Source organism: Gallus gallus, chromosome 27 (assembly GCF_016699485.2).
Source record: "Gallus gallus isolate bGalGal1 chromosome 27, bGalGal1.mat.broiler.GRCg7b, whole genome shotgun sequence".
Taxonomy (NCBI): domain Eukaryota; kingdom Metazoa; phylum Chordata; class Aves; order Galliformes; family Phasianidae; genus Gallus; species Gallus gallus.
Genome location: NC_052558.1, coordinates 2,164,480 through 2,181,709, shown reverse-complemented (window position 1 = coordinate 2,181,709; position 17,230 = coordinate 2,164,480). Strand labels below are relative to the sequence as shown.

At 54.5% G+C, this 17,230-nt stretch overlaps 1 protein-coding gene across 13 annotated transcripts in view; it reads right to left on the bottom strand.

Annotated features, from left to right (window-relative positions):
- The window catches only part of TANC2 (tetratricopeptide repeat, ankyrin repeat and coiled-coil containing 2), a 173,824-nt gene that overhangs the window by 106,213 nt on the left and 50,381 nt on the right, over positions 1-17,230 (bottom strand). For 5 of the 13 annotated variants that reach the window (XM_004948525.5, XM_015299380.4, XM_015299383.4 and 2 more), the window contains 2 exons: positions 3,271-3,342; positions 1,463-1,642 (listed from right to left, as the gene is read on the bottom strand). In XM_004948525.5, the coding sequence (XP_004948582.2) occupies positions 1,463-1,642; positions 3,271-3,342 (252 nt within the window). Of the gene's footprint in view, positions 1-1,462; positions 1,643-3,270; positions 3,343-5,687; positions 5,916-17,230 lie in introns of those variants that run through there. The other 8 variants (XM_046904399.1, XM_015299385.4, XM_015299386.4 and 5 more) reach the window with 5 other exon arrangements.

Below are 17,230 nucleotides of genomic sequence, written 5' to 3'. Positions count from 1 at the left end.
TGAGAAAAACCACAGGTAACAGCCAGCAGCACGACGCTGCTCCTCCAGCTCCTTCACACATCACCTCAACGAAAGCAAACAAATCCCTCTAACGACTGCACGAGGATGCACAGCAAACACCTCCCTTCCACCGCACCAACAGTGAATTAAACTAATAATGACAAAAATCACTCTAAGCCACCGACGCACGCTTTGAATTTCAACTATGCCAGAGCTCCACTGAAAGCACCAGGATGTGTATGCGTGAAATGAGAGGCCGTGCTGGCTCTGCTTGGGATGGGGTGTTTAAAGGGGTGGAAAAGCACTCGAACACAAAGCACCCACCATGCCAATGGGTCTCCAAGGGATGCACAGGGCTGTCTCCAGGATGCAGCTCTGAAGGAAATGCTGGCTGCTAACAGAGAGCTGGGAAGGCAACCTGTAAGGCTTACAGGCTGACCAGCTGCCTGCTTGCACCTCATCTCAGGTGTCTCACATTAACGACCCTAATTACCCACGGAGATGAAAAGCTTCATTTCATGGAGGCGGGTTGAACCAGAACCCAGCATGGGGGCAGATGTACCCCACAGCTTCTGCTCTATGAATGCACATCCAGATGGGTGCGGACCCAAAGCAGCCCTCCTCCTATCCCCACCTGCACCCACAGCACTGCATCCTGCTGCACCCTGCACACAACAGCACCGCCGGCCCAGAAGTGGGGTCGGGTTGGACGCCTTCAGAGTCCCCTCCATCTCTAAGGGTTCCACGGTCCTACAAAGCTCTATGAGGGGGAATGATTTGCTGGCAAGAGAGCAGAGGCTGTGAGATGGCAGCTGGGGCCATTCCACCCGTGGGACGAGGGCATGGCAGGAGATTCTCTCACGCTTGGCACAAACAGAGGACACCTCTCCCCGTCCCCCACGGCCACGCAGCCCATCCTCAGCACAACCACTGAGCCCTTTTCAATTTCTCCTTTCACCAGTGGGCAGGAACAGCACGGCACGCAGCACACCGGCACTCAGGGCATTGGCTGAACATCGCTCTGGAGGCTTCCCTCGGTGCAACGCCGCACCCTGGCTGGTTGATTTCAAGATGGGCACAGAGGAATGTCCAATTTGAGGCAAGAAGCAAGCTTCCCAAAGCTCCAACCAGCAGAGCAACGCGCTGGGCTTGCCAACAGCTGCTCAATAGCAGCTGCTTTGGGAAACCCGCCTGCTTTTCCACCTTTAGGTGTTCCAACCCAAACCCAATGACATCAGTTAAACAAAACAGTGCAACAACATCAGCAAACCCTCCAAAAAGTTCCCTCTGCCGCACAATAGCATCATTTCCCTGATGCACTCCCCCAGCCTCCAAACTTGCAGCATAAAGCTCTTTTACAGCTGCTGGCAACGCTTCCGCTGCGCGTCACCAACGCTCTCTTACACATTTTTGCACCGACGGACCAAAAAAGCCCCCACCGAACGTTATTTAAAGTCCTTACCAGGCAACTTCTTCACGGGTTGGAGCCGAACACTGATAGACTGATGTGTGAGTAAGGGGGAGGATGGAAGGGAGCGGGACATGCCCTCCATAATCCGAAACTGCTGCATACCTTCGGTCACGGGGAGCGGCGGGATGGCGTAGTCTGCTTCGAAAGCACAGTCGTTCTCTGTGGAGGTGCCTGGAGGGACACAAAGAGACAGCGCGGTGATGAGGGGAAGGCTCCGTGGGTTTGGGTTCATCTCCCCCAAATGTGGTCCTTCCCACAAAGAAATCGTTGCGTTTCTCCAGCAGAGTCCCAGTGCTGCTCTTCAGACTGCAAACAGCAGCGCCATGAACTGTTTGTTTGGGTTTTTCTTGCTTGCGTTTTGAATTTAACCCCAACGAACCAAAAGCCCTCTGATTTTTTAGCATCAGTGGCCGCCCCAGCTCTGCCTGGCCAACGTGGGACGCACGCAGAGCCCACCATGGGAGCACTGCAAACACCACAAGATGTTTCCAATATCACCAAAGCATAAGGAGGTTACACGCACAGCACTCCCATAGGGGCTGGATTTCAGTTCTCAGCGCCCGCTGCCCACAGCTCAGCACCAGAACAGCTGCTCTCCTCCTCTCCATACACTCAGGTACGTTGGCTTAGAGATGGTCCTTACAGCCACCATCTGAGCTGGGCACCAATGCTTTTCTGTTCGTTTCACGCTGCTTTAATTAAGCACACACGGGGACCCCCACAGAGCACATCCCTTTAAGGGCGCGTGGAGCATCGTTTATCCTTTGCATTAATTTTGCACAGTGCACTGCTGGAGTCGCAGAGAGCTCAGCAGCTCTGCTCACTGTGCAGCTCTGCTCACTGTGCAGCCCATCCCCAGCCACCCATCAGCACCAGGAGGGCGAATGGTGTCGGTGTCAGCATGGCATAGGCACACACAGAGCTCTGCCCAAGCACTGGTGCTTGACTAAAGCTAAGGGAAACTGAGCAATGGGAACAGAGGAACGGTCACAACGTCAGGGATCAGCCATGTAAGAGTTGGTGCTGCACGGAGCCATGTGAAAGTGCACCCAGTGGGAAGATGAGCTCCCACTCTGGATGGAGGGTTCAACCCTGCGCAGCCGGAGCCCTCAGCCCGCGATGTGAGCGCTGTGCTGCAGAATCCGTGCGTGGCAGGAGCTGTGCTGCTCCACACCTCCCTGGGGTGTGCATCCAGCACGGCCTCAGGGCACACACCACCACAATGGCACTCATTGGCAAGTAAAAAATTGCAAAAAACAAAAAAAACAAAAAAGAAAAACAACAGAAAGCAAAGCCAAGCGGGTCCTCTGCCCCCAAATCTGCACCAACACAGCCCAAACAAACAGGAGAACATTGCACACAGCAACAGAGAAGGAAGCAGCAGCTCCATGTGCTGCAAAAGAACCACTCCTGTACTCTACCACAACGACACAGCAATGCATGCAAGCTGTTGCTGAGCTCCCACAGCGAACACTGGAGAGGAACGAGGGGGCTGACAGTTCTGCTTCCAGATACAACACTTGAAGACGACAACAGCACAGCTCCTACGTTAGCAAAGCAGTTTCGGCTGCTGACACTGCACAGCGGCGGTGCTGCACTGCTCCGAGCAGCAGCACAGAGCTCAGCCTGCACACACAGACGGTGCTGCAAAGCGACGTGAGCTCCTGCAAACTCTGAGCAGCCCTGAGGGTCGCAGCGGGTTTGCAGCTGCAGGGGTTGCAACGGCTGCAAGAAACAGACGGACACAGAGCAGCGCACGGAGAAGCGAGGCCACGACGGAGAGCAGCAGCAGCCATTACCTTGCCCAGATCGGCTCTGCCGGGCGTCTACACTTGCCTGTCTTCGGTCTGGCGGCTCCTCGCTCCCTCCATCTGCATGAGAACCAAAACAGCACAAGTAGAACATGGCAGCGGACAGGTCAGGCAGACGCAGCTTCTCCTTGAGCCCCATGGCCAAAGGAACCCCGCAACGAAGAAACGCAACGCTCTCTGAAATTGCTTCCCTGTAAAGCTATCTGCCGGGCTACGGAGCGGGCAGGCAGTGAGAACAGGATGCTGCTCTGGGCTGCAGCTGGCGAGCTACAAACACACCCGGATCAATGGGGATGGGCGCAGGGCACGGCAGCACACAATTAATTGCACGCTGGTGTCCATCGATCAGCCGGCCGGATTAGAAACAACGGCTGCGCGCGTCGATGGGGACATTGGGGCACACGGGGCTGATGTGGGCTGGAAGCAGAAAGCAGCCCAGCTACGCTGCTGGTCAGGGAGCAGAAGCAGGCCTCTGCAATGCACGGTGCTGCACAGAGGGTATGAACCCACAGCAGGGAGGGAAGCTCCGGCAGCACCCAACTCAGCTGGAATGCAAACTGCTGCATCACCCGCAGCCTCAAGAGCTGGTTCTGCATCTGGGCTTCCAGCACCACACATACTCATAAAACAGGGGCTGCGGAGCACCGCCTGCACCTCTCGCAACACGCACTGCTGCCCTGAGCACTGCTGGGTGTGTGTGTGTGCAACAAACATCAGGATGGCCCCTGCTGCAAGTGTGCATGGGCAGCTGTGAGGTCAGGAAGAAAGCAAGGCGAGTCTGAGCTCCAAACAAACAGCGGGCACCAAGCAGTCCTAAGGACTGGAGGCTCCAGAAGAGCACTGTCACTCAGAGCAAAGCACAGCACTGACACCAAGTGTACAGCCCCAGTTTATGGCAAGGAGACACTGCAGAGGTCCTGGTGCCACCCAGCACGGCCCCACGGGCACAGCATGCACCCAGCTGCATGGGATCACTTTGCATTGTGTTAACAACACACTTCCAGTAACAAACAGCCAAACAAACAAACTTTAAAACACCCTTGCACTAATTTACCCCAAAGAGCCACAAAATACCCCAAAACTTATGTGTGCAGCATGCAGGAGCAGCAAGTGGACTTGTTCCTTTCTGAGTAGGGATGCAGGAGTGCAAAGCAGCAGTGTGCATGCAGCCACAATGAGCTGATCCCACTACCAGCAGCAGGGAGGTGGATGATGCTGTATTGTCACTGGGATGCAAGCAAAGCAATGCAGGGAAGCAGCAAGCAAGCAGCAGGCAGGGAGCAAGCAGCATGCAAGCAGGGAGCAAGCAGGGAGCAGCACTGCAGGTCATAATGTCAGCATGCAGCACAATGACGAGAGCAGATCACTGCACAGCACTGCGCTGCTGGAGGCCTCACAGGGACCACACAGCCATAGCAGAGCTGCAGCCGTGGAGCAATGCAGACGCACGCAGGGTGGGAGGGCTGAGCAGTGGTGACTCAGCACTCGGTGCTGATGCAGCTGAATGGGAGCAGAGTGCTGATGGCTCTCAGCAAGGGGTGGTGGCAGTGATGCAGCCGGGGAACAACACCACGTTGCTACACGCTGCCTGCAAGTTATCTCCACGTGCATGCAGAAAAAGAAGCAAATCGCTGAGAGAACACTACAATGTGCACGTTCCCTGAGTGCTGCATGCTGAAGCAGGCAGGCAGGAGCAGCACGTTGTGCATGGCTGCCCTGCAGTGCTGCTCAGTGCTGTGCACACGGGTGGGTCCGTGCAGCTCAACACCGCCAGCTGTGGGCAGGAATCAGCCCCGCTCACACAGCCGTCTGCACGAAGCATTGCTTGCAGGTGTGCAAACAGCAGCCGTGCAGCACTGCATGCGCTCAGCCTGGGCTGCTGCTCCTCTCACTGCAAATGGAGACATTGCAACAACCGCACGGACAGCGGCTCCCAAAGCAGCGTTCCGAATGGACTGAGAGCCCCAGCTGCCAGGTTTACATCTAAAATCAGTGACAGAGCAAAGCCCCGCAGTGCATAAAGCCCCCAGGTCCCAGCAGTGCCACCTCTGACCCCAGCAGCCCCCCAAGTTTCAGCAGCGCCCTTAGAACCCAGCAGTGCTCCCAAGTCCCAGCAAAGCCCCCCAAGCTTCAGCAGCCCCCCAGGCCCCACCAGCGTCCCCCAACTCTCCCCGGTGCCCCCCTCACCCCAGCATTCCCCCAGCTTTCAGCAGTGCCCCTAAAATCCCATCAGCGCCCCCCCAGTCCCATCGATGACCCCAAGTCTCAGCATTGCCCCCCAAGTCCCAGCAGCCCTCTCGGCCCCAGCGGTGCCCCCCAGGTCCAAGCGGTGCCCCCCACGTCCCAGCAGCCCCCCCCCCAAACCCACAGCACGAAGCGCAGCGCCGTCACCCCGCCCGACACACCTGCAGCCCCGCCCGGCACAGCGCCTTACGGCCCGGCACAGCGCTGCACAGCGCCGGGCTCTCCCCGCTCCATCCCGGCCCGCACTCCTCCGCTCCGTCGCTGCGCCTCCCGCCGCTCGCGTGCTTTTCTCTGACAAAGCACTTTTTAACGCAGGAAAATAAGGGCGGGTCGGAGCTCGGCACGCATGCCGGGAAATCTGCGGCAAAGACGGGCGGCGGCGGACGGAGCGCTGCCCCACGGAGCGGCGTTCAACCGGGGCAGCAGCCGAAGTGCGCCGGGTCGGCGCCGCGGAGCGGGGCTCGGATCCGCAGATCGCCGCCGCTCAGCCCCACGGAGCCACGCTGAGCCCCACGGAGCAGAGTTCAGCTCCACGGAGCCACGCTCAGATCCAAAGATCGCTGCTCAGCCCCACGGAGCCACACTCAGCCCCAAGGAACCAAGTGCAGCTCCACGCATCCTTGCTCAAACCCCACGAAGCCACACTTAGCCCCAAGGAGCCATGCACGGCCCCATGGAGCCATGCTCAGCCCCAAAGGAACCAAGTTCAGCTCTACGGATCCTTGCTTAGCTCCACGAAGCCACACACAGCCCCACAGAGCCATGCTCAGCCCCACAGAGCCATGCTCAGCCCCATAGAACCAGGCTCAGCCCCATAGAACCAGGCTCAGCCCCACGGAGCCATGCAGTGCAGGTGAGGCTCCCTGTGATGCACAGCAATGCACGCAGTGCAGGTGAGGCTCCCTGTGATGCACAGCAATGCATGCAGTGCAGGCGAGGCTCCCTGTGATGCACAGCAATGCACGCAGTGCAGGTGAGGCTCCCCACGTGCCGCTCACTGTTTTACAACACCCGGAGACAGCAGGCAGCAGAAAAGCAAACCGATGCATGCGTTCACCCCCGGGAATGAAGCACAAGTGCAGCTTTGCAAGCTCACTGCCAGAACCACCACAGCCCATGTGCTCCTCCTGCAGCTTTACCAAACCCAGCAGCAGTTGTATGCAGGCGCAGTGCAGTGGACATCTGTGCATGTTGTGTTCCCTCCTGCAGTGCTGCCACTCTGGATGTCGCTCCCTGTCCGCAGGCATTGCTGCCCTCTGCCCTCTCTCTCATTGCAGCTGCACTCATGCTTCCCTTCCATTTGTGCCCACACTTCCAGGAATGCACTGTGATGTTCTGTCACAGCAATGCAGAGCAGTGGAGCACTCCTTGCTGCACCCTGGGACCCCAAGATCCCACTGAGTGCTGGGCGCTGGGCTGGGTGACCTCATTCTATTTATCCAGGCAAACTTGGAAGCTTATTAATGGGAATTTGCAGTGAGACAGCTGCTCTGCTAATTAAATAAACTGTGAGCAAGTTCTCACATCGGCAGCTATTACAAAGCAGGAGGGATTAATTGCATGGAGCCATGCAATGCAGGATGGGCACGGCATATTGCAACAAGCATGGCAACAGGAAAATGCATGGCACATTGCAACCAACATGGCATCAGAAGGAGAATGCATGGCATACTGCAACCAATGTGACACCACAAGGAGAACGCATGGCATATTGCAACCAATGTGACATCAGAAGGAGAATGCAAACCATTTGCTACGTCCAGCCTTAAGTTGAAGGAGAACACAACAACCTGCATGAGCAGTTGCATGCAGCCCACCCAATGAGCACTGTGCACCCATGCACCAATCTGTGCATGCAATGCACACGGGTGCACACAAAGGCACATGGTGCTGCTTTTCTGCTCAGGAATCCCTTGGTATTTTTAGATAAGGCGAATCTCACAGTGCAGGAAGGCCCATGCAATGCTCTGGCTGAACTTCCAGCAGCCAGGAACCGCATCATTCTGCCTCCTTGGCTCCCACAGGTAGCAATGCTGGGCCCTCCTGCAGCTGCAAACCTACTGAGGAGCTGCTGAACCCCCAGCCTGTGCAACAGCTGCACCCTCCATTTCGCTGAGCTGCAACACTCAGAGTGCTACCAAATTCAATCCTTTCCTCCTAATTGACATCGGACGTTGCCAGTAATTGGATTTCCTCGTTTCCATCGGAGGGCGGTGAGGTTCTGCCCAGCAGCACAGCTCAACCCATGCACTGAGCAGTGCTTCAGCTGCACCTCAAGCCGCAACAAAAGGCACAGAGCAGACGGGGCCAGGGCTGCCCCAACACCATCAGTGGGGAAAGGGAACAGAATCCTTGGGGGTGGAAGGGCCCCTCAAGGCCATGCAGTGCACAGGGACAGGGAGCTGCCTCCTTGAGCCCACAGCAAGAAATCCAAGGATTTACTTCCACAAACCTAACAGAGAGCTGTGCAGAGCAAGATGTTCAGTGCTGCAGAAGGAATGGCTGTTTTTCTCAATGGAAGGAACAGGATAACGGAGCAAAGTGCCCATGCGAAGGCAGGAGCTGCAGGGAGGACGTGCTGAGATGAGCTTTTGGGCTGAGCATCCCATGCACCCTTTCCCACTTCTTTCCCCAAAGAGCCCTGCACTCCCAGCACATTAACTGGGCTGCACCCAGCAGCTGCTTGCAGTGATGTGTTCTCCATTTACCCCTATGACAGCAAAGCTGTTCCTCAGCCCCACACCCCACTGCAGCAGCATCCCCAGAGAGCCCTGGAATCGCCACCAGCACCTCCACAATCACCCCAGAAATGGAAAATAATCCCATGCTGTGGCTTCTGCAGCTTAAACTGAGAGCTGCACGTCAGCCTGCTGCAGGTATGGGCAGCATCACACCGACAGCCCCACGCCATCCACATCACCAGGCTCTCGAAAATTACACCTCTTTCTGAACAGGAAAACGTTCATTTCTCAGCACTAAGTGCAGGCTTGTTTGCAAATTCAAGTTTGCTTCCCTTTCTTCCCTCCCCAGAATAGCTTTGTAACAACCACAATCATTGCACTCTGCTCAATTCCTATGCAATAAAGCAGCTTCCTTGCAGCAAGGCCTTCACCTGCAGTTGTGCAGCACTGATGCACACAGCAGCAGTGTTTCGGGGCGCAGCTGCCTGCAGCCTGCTCCTGTTAGCAGACCTGGCAACGTTGGAACAAAGCAGCTGCAAAGCAGAAGGGAGCAGCGCTGCTCTGAGCACGGGGAGCACAGCAGCACAGCGTGCCGAGCAGCGCCTGCTGCTGTTGCAGACTGCTCTGAGCACCTGTGGGTCTGATGCACCATTGCAAATCTTATGGCAGTGCCACTGGGAACATGGGGCAGTTCTGGTGGAGAGGAAGAAGGAGTGTCCTTCTCTGGGTTCTCAGCATGTAATCGGGCCAAGAAACACTACGTGTATTGCATCCTTAACTTAAAATGGGGCCCTTGTCCTTAGCCATGGCTCATTCTGCAACAAGTGATGGTGGGGAAGGGCTCTGCGAGACAAACAACCTGAGGGGAGCAGATTGGAACAAATACACTCATTATTGTCCTCCAGCTGCTTAACAAAGCCATCACGGCGTGCAACCACCATGCATCGGCCACATGCTGTATGTTGGCTGGATGGGCACTGTGGCCAAACCCTCCATAGCAATCGGAGTGTTCCTGAAACACAGACCTGGCGGCAGCAGCAGCACTGCACAGCACAGCACAGCAGAGCCCACAGGGCTGCAGAGCAGGGATGCTGCTAACTGCTGCTTGCACATCACACAGCCCTGCTGCCTGCATTCCCACAGCCACCTGCTAACACTCCCAGGTGTTACCACATGCACAAACAAGAGGAGGAGGAGGAGGGAGAGAGGATGAGGAAACACGTGTGTTTTAAAAAGGAAAAGCCTTATATCAGATTGCTGCAAGGAATGGTGGCAAAGGTCAGAGGGACGGAAGTGCAGATCCTACTTCCCCCAGGCCTGCAGCACAGCAGGGAAGCAATGCAGGACAGCAGCACAGCAGGGCAGTGATGCAGGACAGCAGCGCAGGGAAGCAACGCAGGGCAGCAGGGCAGCAATACTGGGCAGCAATGCAGTGCAGCAGCACAGCAGGGTGGCAGTGCAGCAGCACAGCAATGCAGGGCAGCCTGGTGCTGCAGCAGTGCCACCACCCCCCTGCACAGCCCCAGCAAGCTGCAACGGCTGCAACCCACCACTGCAATCTGCCTGCACGTGTCTTTCTTCCTTTTTAAGTGCACCTGCTCAGCCTCGCCCTGCACAGCCCTTCCATGCATTCACTGCCTGCGTTCCCCCCGTCTGCACTTTGCCTCACATGAAATGGAAGGTGCAGTTTTTTCAGGGGTTATAATGCAAAGGAGATGCAAACTCACTGCACGGAAAAACGTAAGTAAAGCTTTAATGGGGGAACCACACATTTGGTATTCCCACGTTGTCAGGATTCCCACGGAGCGAGCCATCTGTTGGGGGAGGGGGGGGGAACCACCACTGTTTGCAATACGGACACATTCTAATTAATGAAGTAAAAATAGCAATTTGGCTTGAGGGGCTTTGGCCATTGATGAGCATCCTTTGGTCCGTGCGTTGCTCATGGAGTTCCTGCAATCCGGGCTGGAGAAATGCTCTGCTCACAGCTGCTGAGCTCCGGGTGCTGCATGAGGACAGCAGCCCCGTGTTGCTCAGCCCTCGGTCACACTCTGTTAAGTTACTATAAGAAGTCACCTTTTGCATTTTATGGACGTTCCCACTGATGTACAGAAGCAGCTGCTGCAGCTCTGAGCCTCTGATGTGGTCCCCACCGCATCCTCATCTCTGAATTGGAGAGAGGTGGAGAAGGGTGGGCTACTCCATGGATAGGAACTGCAAGAGGGCTGCAGCCACAGGGCTGTGCTCAATGGCTCCGTGCCTGGGGGGGGGGGGGGGGTGATGTAACCAGTGCTGTCCCAGGGGTCTGCCTTGGGTTCAGGGCTCATTAACATCTTTGTCAGTGACACAGACACTGGCATTGAGTGCAGTCTGCTGTGACATTGAGCCGAGCAGTGTGGATGGTGCAGCAGAAGGGACGGATGCCATCCAGAGGGACCCTGACCAACTCCAGGTTCACAAGGGCCCACCCTACATGAGGGTCAATATGGCAAAGTGCTGCACCCAGAGTAATCCCAGTATGCAAACTGGGAGAAGAACTCCCTGAGTTCAAACTCCTGCTGGGAAGGACCTGGGGGTCCTGGCAGCTGACAGAGTGAACAGCAGCCAGCAGTGTGCCCCTGCAGCCCAGCACAGCCATGGCACCCTGTGCTGCAGCAGCAGTGGGGTGAGGAAGGACAGTCCCCACTTCCCTGCCCTGTGATGCCCCAGCTGGAGAGCTGCACGATGGGCAGGCACACGTGCAACATCACGGAATGCTGCTGCCTTCTACTGCTCAATAATGAGAGCCCTGCAAATGTACAGTTCAGTTTTACTTCTGCTCAGGACAAGAGCAACCTGAGGAATAAAGCAGTTGAATGTCCCCGTGCTATTAGTGACAGTATTGCAATGGAAACTGAAAGCACATCAGCGTGGAGGCAATGCAAGCATAAATCCCTGTTCACGTTTTCACTGTTGACCACAAGAAAATACAAATATAAATTCATTGCTCCTTTTTAAGCATGAGGTGATCCGTGACCTTCACTTCCTACTGCAAGAATGGACCAGAGCTCCATCTGTGGGCTATCAGCAATGAGGACAGATCTGGGATGATCCGTCAGTTATCTCCAAGTATATTCGATACTACAAAAAGTCCTCCTATGAGCACAGAGAGAGACAGAGATGTGAGAGAAACTCTTCAGATGAGGAACTTCTTAGAAGCTTCAAAAAATCAATCCTCTTAAAAGAGTCCTTCCATTAAGTGTTAGAAAGCACTGGAAACTTCATCCTTCTTAAGGAAAAAAAAGGGGGAAAAAAAGAAGGGCAAGTGCAGCTCCAATTAAAAAACATAATAATGGCATTACAGACCAATTCACCAGCACTGATTTTGGGTTCCTAATGCATCAAAGCGACGCTCGCTTACCAGAATGAAGTCACAAGGATGCATCTGAAGTTGTGGTTTTGCAAAGAAAGGCGCAGTGCTGCAATGGGGCTGCGGTGACCGCGTGGTGCTGCCGAGCAGAGCAGGGAGGAGATGCAGAGGAGATGCGGTGTCTCAGAAAGAGAGGACATCCCGGGTTCGGAGGGAGCCCGGGGGCCCATCATGTCCAGCTCCCAGACCTTGGGTGGGAGAGCACTGCTCTGCCCAGCAGCAGAATGAGAATAAAAGCAGGAATCGTGCCTGGAACAAAACTCTGGGATGGAGGGATGGGGACAGCCCTGCAGAAGGGGACGTCCACCCCTGGATGGGTGCAGGGCAGGCTGAGCTGGGGGGTACCCAGCCCACGGCACAGGTGGGACTGCATGGGCTGTAAGGTCCCTTCTGACCCAACCACGCTGTGATCCCGTTGCAATGGTTGCAATATGCCATGCTTCTAATGGCCCAGCTCCACACAACACACAGAAGCACAGAGCAGGAGGCTCTCCATCCCCACCAAGGACCCGGCTGTGTGTGTGCCATGCAGCACAGAGTGGTCACACATCCTTGTCATGGTGATGCTGGCCCTGGCAGCACCTCAGTGCAGCACTCACAGCAACGCACTGCTGCATCTATCAAAGAAATAGAAGTAATTCACCAGGTGGGCTCCTATTGCAGACTCAGACGAGAGCTTTGCTCTGCACCACAATGTTTTACAACACATGGGAGCCCCTCTATGCACACAGCAGTGAGCTCTCTGTCTGCAGCATCCTCTCACGACCCCGAGATGCCCCAAACCACCTTTCTCTCCCTGCTCACATATGGAAGAACACCATTTCAATGGTGCAGAATTGCTCCACGCTCTGCCACTCAAAGCTCCTGCTTTATTGTCTTGATGCTACCCATGCTCTTTATATTGCCCACATTGCAGCAACCTGATCCTGTGCTCAATGTACCACTTGGCAGCCCTGCCTGCAGCAGCGGGGCTGGAACGTGGTCACCCCTGAGCTCCCTTCCAACCCAATGCATTCCATGACTTCGTGAAGTGTTATACACTGCTGCTAAAACACAGTTCTCCCATGATCACGCTGAACCCACTCTGATGTTAAAGCAGAAACCTTCCACAGATCCCTGGGGAGCTCCACAAAGATGAAGTGAGCACCAACAGCCGTGCAAAGGCACTGGGAAAGAACACAGCTCTGCACAGCAGAACCCACTGCAGAGAGGGGCTCAGCTGCCCCGGTGTTCCCCAATGGGGCAGAGCACAGAGTAAGAAAAGTGGCACCCAGTTTGTCCATCAGTGCCTTTATCACCTGGGGAATCTTACTGCTGAACCACATGATGTGAAAATTTGGCAGCTAATTATGGAAGGAAATGACCTGAGGCTTTCCATGATTGACATCTATTAATCCGAAACAAGCAGACTGCTTCAATACAAGCAGAAATTACAGTTCCAACAGTGAAGAAGAACAGGAATGCAGCGCTGGTGTTTGGCACCAACCTTCCTCTGTTGTACTGTGCATTACTTCTATGACACACAGAGGTGCTTATTTACCCCACTCCGAGCAGTGACTGCACAGGACCAGATGTGCGTTCAATGGAGGAACACAACAGGACAGAGATGTTCAACACCTGCACGTTGCTTTTACACCCATTTATTTACGAGCATTTAATATTCAGTACGTTCCTGGAAATGTGAAATGCATCACTTCTGGCTTGCTGCTATCACAGCACACGTGCATTTGTATGGATTAGATTGACTCCTTAACTTAAAAGTGAGACTGGAGCACAGGGAACAAAATCTGTTGTGACATGAGGGCTGAGGCCAGGCTTGCATCAGCACAGAAAAGCAAACATCAGCTGTATCATCACAGAACCATAGAATGGCCTGGGTTGAAAAGGAGCACAATGCTCATTGAGTTCCAACCCCCTGCTATGTGCAGGGTCGCCAACCAGCAGACCAGGCTGCCCAGAGCCACATCCAGCCTGGCCTTGAATGCCTGCAGGGATGGGGCATCCACAGCCTCCTTGGGCAACCTGTTCAGTGCGTCACCACCCTCCTGGCTACAGCCAGAATTCCATGCCATCCCTACAAAATCCTGCCTACAGCCAAAACTGCACAGCATATCCACCTGTCATTTTGCCCATCGTGCTCTGTTTCCTCCCCCAGCACCCAGAACCTCTCGATTGCAGAGCAGCCCCAACAACCCCAAGCTGATTTGCAGAATGCCACACTCGGTTGTGAAGCCCCACACGCAGACACGCACTGCATGCAGTGCAGCCATTCTGCAACCAAACTGCTGCTGTGCCACACAGATGGATGCAGAGGGCTGAGGTACCATCCCTGTTTCCCAAATGGAAACCCACAGCACAGCCTGCAGGGAAGGTTTCTGCCCGCTTTTGGCACTCCAGTCATTAAAGAGACAACAAATGGGAGCACAGAGCACCTCCGCTCCTTCCTAAATTCAGCACTGCTCTCTGTCGGCCTCCTCCTAGCAATGCACTTTTATTGGGTGCACACAGCATGTAAAGCCCTGCTGGGAGGAGGGCCAACAGCCCAACCCCATGCCCTTCTCTGAGCACTGCACCTCAGGCACAGCACCCAGCACCCTCACTGCCTCCCCCAGACCCATGGCACCGTTGGTGTGCACTCCTCCAGCCTTTCCCATCCAGCCCTGGGGATGGATGAGGTGCTCCAGTGCAGAACAGCCACGTTGCAGCTTCCCTGCAGCACAGACTTGCATGAAGGGGCCATTCCTGTGCTTTAAAGGCTCCGGCACAGCACAGCACACAGCAGCACTCAGAAGGGACTGAGGCACAACTCAATGGAATGGATTGCTTTGTAACAATACCTTGTTGATACTATATGGATTTAAAAAAAAAAAAAAAAAAAAAAAAAAGGATCTAGGAAGGAATTCAAAGTCTTTCCAAAACTTCACACAACACCCAGCGTGCAGCTCCTTTGTGAGCACTGATGAATGGAGCAGCAGTGAGCACTGTGTAGGAGGGATCCCAGCACTGTCGCCCTCTTATCTCAGTAGGAACAGCAGTCCCAGGGCCAGGCTCAGCCCCCAGCCCTCCTGGCCCGGTCTTGCTCATTCCTGCCAGAAACCAAAGCTGGTGCATGTGTGCAGTGAAGGCTGTGAGCTCTGCTGACTGCATGCAGTGCTCTGCACTGGGGGCTGTCCTGGCAGAAAGCATGCAACAAAGGCAGCTAATTGGCCCTGCAGCTCTGAGTGTGGCTCAGGGGGACATCAGTGAATCCAGCTCACAGCCAACCCTGCAGCATCACTGCAGGCAAGGGCTGCAGGAGGACAGGGCAGAGCTGGAGAGCAAGCTGACCGACCTGCAGAACAACCCCAGAGATAAAGCTCAGATAAAAGCAGCACGAAGGAACATGTCTGCAAAACCACGTGGGGATGACCAGAGGAAAGAAGAACAGAGATGGGAATTGCCCAGAGGGAATGCAGCTGCAATGGGGCAGCCCCATGCAATGCTCACTGCACGTCCTTCACTCTCACCTGTGTCACACAGATGCCATCAGTGGAGACCAAACACATCACACCTCCCTGCCAGGTGCACAGCTGAAAAACGCAGCAGGGTCTGAAGATTCTCTCATTACACTTTCTCATTCATTTTGCATTGGGAGAAGAAAAGAACGAACATTTGGATCCAAACTGCTTCAGTGAAAAGGGAGGAATGAAAGAACTGCGCCTGTAGAAGATGTGCACAAATGCTTGCACACGCAGTTGTGCACAGCACTGCTTCGTGCAGCTACCCAAGCATGCACACAAAATGAACCATGGGATATTGACACACTGATGCTGGAGCAGCAGTTCATTGCTTTTCACAGGTATTAGTGCACACCACGTACATTCACACTGATTGGCATTCTCCTTTTATGAATACTTTGTGCACTCCTGAGCCACAATCCCACAAAGAGCAGCAAAGAAGCAAACGCAGCCGAGTTGAAATAAGCATTAAGCACAGCTCTACTGAGCAGCAGTTTCTGGAGGAGGAATGCCATGGGGGCACTTCACTGTTACCATCACTGCTATACTTGTAATCAACCAGCATCACCGTGACCACAGCACAACACACAGGGCCGTCAGCCTGGCTTCAGCAACCCTGGCTGCAGCTGCATCACTGCAAAGTAAAGCAGCTGCCCGGAGGAGGAGCTGCAAAGGCACTGCATTCCCTGGGTTCCACAAGAGAAAAATCCACCACCACAACCACCTTTCATTTTGCTTCAAAGGCTTCTAAGATGCCAAAGGAGCAGAGCAGATGAAACACAGACGCGCACACTGCAGCTCCATCCGTCCCCATGCACCAAAGCAGGGAGCTGCCCCCTGCCCACCCCATTTCCAACCTTCCTATGGGAGGAGAGACCCAAGGAGCAGAGCCGAGTCCCTCACTGCTGACATGGGATGCAGAGCTTGCTCTGTGTTCCCAGCAATGGGCACAGCCCCCACTGCTGCTGCCCTGTGCTTACAGCACTGCATGGCACACAGGGCTGCGCACACACAATCCCACGATGCTGTGCTTTGATAAGCTACCACTCACCCTTGGAAACTTTATGTTTGCCTTTTCTTAATTCGCTCTCCTCCCCAGAGGAAGGCTGAAGAGCATTGCTCAGTAAGGTAATGGATTTCAAAGGCAGAACCACAGCAAGGTGTATGACACGTACACTGTCCATTGGGCATTACAGGAAGGTCCACCCGTTGGAAAACCCCCACCACGGTGCTTTCCAGGAACGTGTTTCTCTCTGTGCTCTGCTCAGAAGCAGTGCTGTCAGATCACACCGAGCTATTTCAGAACAGACTCTGCTCACTGACAAAACCAGCACCCCTGCTGGCAAAGCTGCACACATACAGATCCCTCACTTTGCTCTGGGAGGTGAACAAAAGCAGAAGAGAGCGATAACGAAACTTTGCACAAAGATGCAGCTTTGTACAGGAACCACCATTAAAGATATGTGCTTGCTGTACTCATTTCCAAGGAGAGCATCTGTGCTTTCCCAGGCTTTAAATGTGATAGTCCACAGAACAAGAAAATAACTACAAATCACCAGGGCCATGTGGCACTGTGACCTCCAAAGCCCACACAGCCCCTTGTGTGGGCACCATGCAACCACAGCCGGAGCTGAAGCAAACCCCAAGGACACAAAACCTGCTTCAGAATAGCAGGGAACAACAAGTGCTCCTGTGGGCTGCAGTCACAACGGGGCTATTTGCAAACAGAGCTGTAAGAGATATACGCAAGGAAGTGAACAGCACCACGCACTGCTACAGATGCTCCCAATGAATGTCTGCAGCCCAAAGTGACCTGGATGCCACAATTCTCCTTCCCAAATCAAACCTGGCCAAGAAGATATTAAAACCAGGGGAAATCAGAAGTATATATCAGAATCGGTATTCATCAGAAGCATGTATTAAATCATTTCAGCCAAGGGAAAGGAGGGCACTGTTTGGTTTGTTTTTCCCATTGCATTTATCACCACTGCATCTCTGCATGTTCTCTTGTGGTTTCCCACGGAATACACAGCTGTGCTATTTACACAGACACACAAGCACGAACCAACAATCCATCCCAAAATACTCCAAAGTGTGCTGCCAGATGGCTTCACAAA